This window comes from Cebidichthys violaceus, unplaced genomic scaffold (assembly GCF_023349555.1).
Source record: "Cebidichthys violaceus isolate CVI_PGR_0920_01 unplaced genomic scaffold, fCebVio1.0.p SCAF_29, whole genome shotgun sequence".
Classification (NCBI taxonomy): domain Eukaryota; kingdom Metazoa; phylum Chordata; class Actinopteri; order Perciformes; family Stichaeidae; genus Cebidichthys; species Cebidichthys violaceus.
This window is the reverse complement of record NW_027176472.1, coordinates 215,099-221,098: the sequence shown is the minus strand read 5'-3', so window position 1 is coordinate 221,098 and position 6,000 is coordinate 215,099. Positions and strand designations below refer to the sequence as shown.

General features: G+C 45.7%; 1 protein-coding gene across 1 annotated transcript in view; it reads right to left on the bottom strand.

Annotated features, from left to right (window-relative positions):
- Positions 1–222: 222 nt before the first annotated feature.
- LOC137880591 (neural cell adhesion molecule L1-like protein) overlaps positions 223–6,000 on the bottom strand; it is a 65,275-nt gene continuing 59,497 nt past the window's right edge. The window contains 5 exon segments of the mRNA XM_068722020.1: positions 223–2,039; positions 2,041–2,191; positions 4,444–4,456; positions 4,459–4,515; positions 5,541–5,672. Of these exon segments, the coding sequence (XP_068578121.1) occupies positions 1,986–2,039; positions 2,041–2,191; positions 4,444–4,456; positions 4,459–4,515; positions 5,541–5,672 (407 nt within the window). The 3' untranslated portion in view covers positions 223–1,985.

The window sequence follows — 6,000 nt, the reverse complement described above, 5'->3', positions numbered from 1 at the left end:
CACACACGGGGGACGGGGGACGGTTTGTCCAACAGCTTGTTTTATTCATAGGGAATGAGGACGTTTCACCAGCAAACCGCTGTCCTATATTATTTTTACCGCTGACTGGTGGCGGAGATTTATTCACTGGTGTATTCATACAAACTGAGCTGCAGGTATGGAGAACAGTGATGGTCTTCCATCAGTGTCGGCTGGGACCAAACATTCAGACCACTAGCAGGATGTAAGAAAGTAAAGCAACTTTAATGACATCAAAAAAAAAACACCAATCAACATTCTTAACATGCAATGGCTGAATTTTTACAAAACATTGCAAATTTTTTTCTTTTGCATGGCGCTAATGTTAATGCTGAGCGACTGTGTTTTGAGCGGCAGTATACTTGGATAAGGCTTGTTAAGACTGGTGTAACGGTGACTACAGTCTATTTCATCTCAGCGCGCAACCAGATTACAGTAATCTGATTACATATATATATATATAAAAAAAAAAGAGTGTATCCCATTACAGGTGCTGTGCGCTTTCTTCTTAAAGGGACACTTCACCAATTCTCACATGAAAAAAAACTCTGAATGGTACTCTATATGATCAAAAGACGGTGGACAAATACAGTTGTAGAATGTGCTGTGGCTCCGGGAGGACTCATGATGATGTCACAGTGATGTCACTGGGGTTATCCCAGTTTGGCTTTTGAGACGGCAGGTGACTGCGTTTACAAACTGGGGGGGGGGGGGATTTTGGGTGTTTATCCCAGCAAGATGAATTCTGGGAAGTGTGGGAGCTGGTATTTTTGGAGCTTGACCCAAAAATAGGCGCCGCTTCCACTTTAACTATTTAAAAAAAAAAAAAAAAAACATATCTCCGCTATACTAAATCACTGGAGGAGGAGTTTGATGTTGTTGGGATATTTTATGATTTATTATCATGCTTTGGAGACAGATCTCGTTACCTTTTGGGACCTTTTCCAGTCTTTATGCTAAGGTAAGCTAACCGGCTGCGTTAAAAAAAGCGATATTTCCCCAAACGTCAAACTATTCCTCTGAACACTACAGTATGAGGTTCATGAACAAAAATATGTGTTGTCAGAGCAACTTCTTTTGAAATACCGGCTATCGGCAACAGTGGTGTTGTAAAATAGTCTGTCTATAAACTGGATTCAACCGTAACGGTGCTTTTTTTTTTTTTTTTTTTAATACAAATTCCGGATATAAAAGCGATCGACTGGACTACACAACATCTTCTAATAGTCAGATATAATAATGCATCATGGGTTACATCTTTGAGCGTCGTCCGTGTGGTATGGCAGTGTGTGGGGTTGTTCACAGTGAGCAGACTGAGGCCTGTCATTTATTCCGTCCTATTGATCTGAATGCGACACATTATAGCCACATTTCATGTTTCTTCTGACATCACAGGGAGACTGACGACTCGCTTGTTGATATGTAAATGTCCTTGTTATTTAGTCGGGTACAAAAACCACCGGATAGAATAAGTTAATAAGCTTCCTTCTATATACATCTTCCATCATATTTAATGAATCCATTTCAAATATAAAAGGTCAGTAATAGTCAGCTGCAATTTGAAAGAAAAAAAAAAAAAATATCAACTTGATATTCCCACTTATCTGAGAGGCAAAGCTGCGTATAATGATGTGCAGTGGAGAGTGAAATGTTCCCAACGTTTGTAAAAAATGCACAGCAGCTGATAAAAAGAAAAGAAAAGAGAATCCAAAGCCCTCTACGTATGTTTTTATGTAATAATAATTATAAAAAAAAAAGACACTCCGCACATACAATATACACTATATATACACAGTATTTAGTAACGGTCGTCCTGTTGCGACTTGACAGAAAAACCGCTGTATAAAATGAGGGTGGCAGTCGGCAATGACACATTACATTTGACACCAAACGTGTGCTCGGTATGGATCATGTCAGTTTTCCACTTTTCATCTGTTCCTCACGGGGAGGGAGGGGGGGGGCGCTCCTCACGCCGGGGTCTGAACGGCGGCCTTGATCTCGGCGGACGCCCTCTTCTCCTTCCCGCCCGGCGTACTCGCCGATGAAGGAGCCGTCCTCGTTGAACTGGACGTCCTCGTCCCCGTAGTCCACCAGGCTGTCCCCGCTGTCCCCGGCTTTGATGTCTCTGCTCAGCGAGCGCTGGCTGCCCTTCAGAGGCTTCTCGTCGTTGTCACTGCGAGGAGAGAGAGAGGGAGAGAGAGAGGGAGAGAGAGAGGGAGTGAGAGAGAGAGAGAGAGAGAGAAGCAGATTTAGAATCGCCTCATTTCACCCATGGCTTCACTCAATGGTTTATTGGGGAGGACGGGTGGTGGTGGTGGTGGTGGTGGTGGGGGGGGGGCTGCAGCTATCACTGCCTCTACGATGAGCCTCTGTGGCTGACATTGGTGTTACTGTCTCTGGCTGACCAATGGAATGTAATCGCACGGACCCACATGTTGTGACGGCGTTAATCCTCACACTAGACGTGCGTCGATGCATTCCACCGAGTGATGGTGAAGAGAGGTGAGGTATTGAGGGGGGGGGGGGGGGCATTAAACCGGTGCTGATTACTGCAGATGAACAATCTGTGGTTCTGTGACGCGCCGACTAAACGCGCTTTCATATGATGTGGGTTCAATTAACATTATAGCCTTTCACATGAACTTCCTGTGACCTGAAAGTCAAATCCAACCTAGTTAATTTGCCTTAGTGGAAATTTAGGCTCATATTAGCGCTCATGTATTGCCCTTCATATATTTATTATGAGCGCTACGTGCTCAGTAACATCCTCTGCTCTCGTGGTTCACCCAGATTGAGGCTCTGGACGGATTCAGTGTTTTTACGCGTTTTTTTTACGTGAAGTTTGCTGTAAATAAACGGCATGAAAATGCGAAATAGTCGTGTGTTTTATGTGGAGCCAGACTGTATTAAAAAGCTTTTTAAACGCTGCATTGCTTGTTAGCAACCGGTCACAAGGTAACTTAATTGACAGTTTGGCCTTGTGTTTTCTGATTCCTTCTGCATGCAGTTAATAAGCAACCAGTCATAATTTGTATTATATTATTTTTCCCTGTTAAATAAGTGCTGTGGTGGATCTGATTCATACCGATGTGAAGAGGAGCTCATGTGGATTTCAAAAAGCAGCCGGTAAACATTTGTAAAAGTAACTGATAGATATTCAAAGTAACTTTTGTGAACAGAGTTGGGCCCCTCCTCATCCAGAGAGCTAAGAGGACGGTTTAAGTGCCGCTACTGTTACTTCCAGGGCGTCGGTGTCGACAGTTTGTCGTCTTTGCTGATAGTTCGGGGAGTTAGCTCTGAGCTAGCCTCTCGCTAAAAGACAGCGCCGCTAACGGTTTTGTTGCACATGCAGCCTGTTTCCTGTTTGCTACCAAATTGTGAAACCAGGTAGTTGTTTCACTGGAGGGACCTAATGACACTACTAAGCACACACACACACACATGTCTCTATATATGCATACAGTATATGAATGAAACAAAAACCATCACTGAATTGATGATTTGTTTCCCTTAAAGCAAAACTTATTTTTGGAAATGCACTTTGATTTGCGCTCTTGCTCAGAGTTCGATGAGACGATCGATGCCGCTCTCGTACCTTCAGCTCTCTAGTTCATTATCCGCACTGTAAAAATAGACAGTGGGTGTGACGAATAAACGGCATGAAAATGCGAAATAGTCGCCTGCCATTATTAGGCTTTTAGGCGGGAAGTATAAAGCCAGCATGCCAGCTTGCCCAAGCAAGGCACGGACATTGCATTGATGGATTTTCTCATCAAACTCTCGCAAGAAGGCCGATTTAAGCACATATTCCAAAATGTTGAACCGTTCCTTTTGAGCTTAAAGGAACAGTACCACAGTGAGCCGCTAGTCTGAAACTAGCTCATAGTGAAAGAACTCAGGAGGGACTTTGCACACGGACAAAACCCGACGGGAGTCGACGTGACGCCGAGCTGCTTTTGACTTTGCCGCGTCAGCGTTTTGTGTTGCGGCGTGCAGATCCCAGTGATCGGAGAATTACACCGGGACCCAGAGCGGCCTGGAGATGAGCCGATTGGCGTCGGCGTCACGATCCGACGTGTATCACAAGCAACAACACAACACCGTATCTAAGAGCTCCTACAAAAGGGACGCTACCACTCGGACAACACCGTGTGAAAACAGCTCAGGGATGCTACCGCTGTTTGTCGCATACTTCCAGGTACTCGGTGGAGGGGGGAGGGGGGGGGGGGGGGAGAGGCGGTCAAATGTCTTGAGCAGAGGAAGTGCAAGGCTCCACCTGCACCTGGTGCATGCTGGGTTGTCTTTTCCGCGAGAGGAGAGAGAATAAAATGGAGGAGAAGAGGACAGCAGAGGAGGATTTCATACAGTGTTGCACGTGAATTGCAGCGAGGTGGTGAAACAGCGCTCCGGGGGCTCACCGCTTACCTGTATTCACAGATGTGTCGTCATTCATGCCCTGGGACTCCACGTCTGGGTGAAGGTCCTCTTTTTCTTTCACTGCTCACAAAATGAAAAGAAGATATCAGCGATGTTTCCTCCCCCCCCCCCCCCCCCCCCCCCCCACTGAGAGGCGGCTGCCGATGGTTTCAGCCTCAGTCCCACGATTCCCTGCACTTATTCGCTTAATGAAAGAGCGCTGCAAGCCTCGGGAAAGATTGCGACCTTTCAATCACTTCCCAAAAAAAACACCTTTCCCCCCCCCCCCCATCTAATTTCTGTAATATAAGATCTCATTTAAGGTCATAATCAAGATGCACCTCGAACAAACTGTTTTCTTTTTATATAAATTCATAGAAAAAGTATACTTCTGAATGGGATGTAAATAAAAAAAAAAGACACTGAAGGGAAATGAAAGAGGAAGCTCGTCGGAGCAGCGGATGATAATGAGAACTTAATGAGAAGACAAAGGACAGCGCTGCGTCTCGCTCTTTTCTTTTTTTTTTTTCTTTCTTCTCTGCTGACGAGCGGAGCGATCGCCGCCCGGACGACAACCTGACGGCCATTAGCCGTGAATAATAAAGCCGATGAGGACCCTCGTGTCGCCAACAGGATGAATAACATTGAGATACCGCGGAGCTTATGTCATCATCCCCTGCTCGGGCCACCCCGTGTGCAGCGTTTGCATTTCTGTCTCGCTGTGGGCTTTTGTTTAGATTGTTGCTAGGACAAGAACAAAAACAACAACAACAAAAAAAGCTGCGTGTTTTAATAATACCAAATTCAAATGATGGACGTACAGTAGAAAGGCTTATTTTCCTATCTGTGCACAAGCCTATTTATGTGTGTGTGAATTTGCATAAAAAAATAATTTTGTGGCTGGAAGCAAAAAAAAAACAAAAAAACAGAAAACCCTGCTTCCTGTAATGGCTGCAAGTCTGATTGATCATTTCGCTCTTAGCAACACACAGCTGAATAGAAATATAATGATGCTCCCAGCAGCATTTACTATTCAAGCAAGGGTGATTGTGTGGTGTGTGTGTGTGTGTGTGTGTGTGTGTGTGTGTGTGTGTGTGAGCACCTACCGGAATACTTCCCTCCTTTATTTCTGTTGACAAAGCATGCGATCAGCACAATGAGCGTGAGGAGAGCGATGGCGCACATCAGGCCGATAAACCAGCCCTGGGTGGATATTCCTCCGTGGACGCTGGCCAGACCTGAGGAGGACAAACAAAAACAAAACAAAAAGCCGGTGACTTTGACACGCCTTGGCCTTTTCGTCGCGGACACTTTGATTGAATGTTGACATCGGCGGAGCCCGATCTGATGCGGAAGGCAGAGGGGGGTGGCGGGCCCCGCCGCTGATTGGAAACGGCCCAATATTAATATTAAACAGCTAATCCCGCTTGTCTAATTAATCAAGTAGGGGACGCTGTACAAATGTAATTCCTCTCGGCGGGGTCCGCGCGGTTAAATTAAAATCCGAGTGACAACGCCGGGGACCGCACGCCGCGGCTTGAGTCACTGCCTCAAGGACGCGCCGGG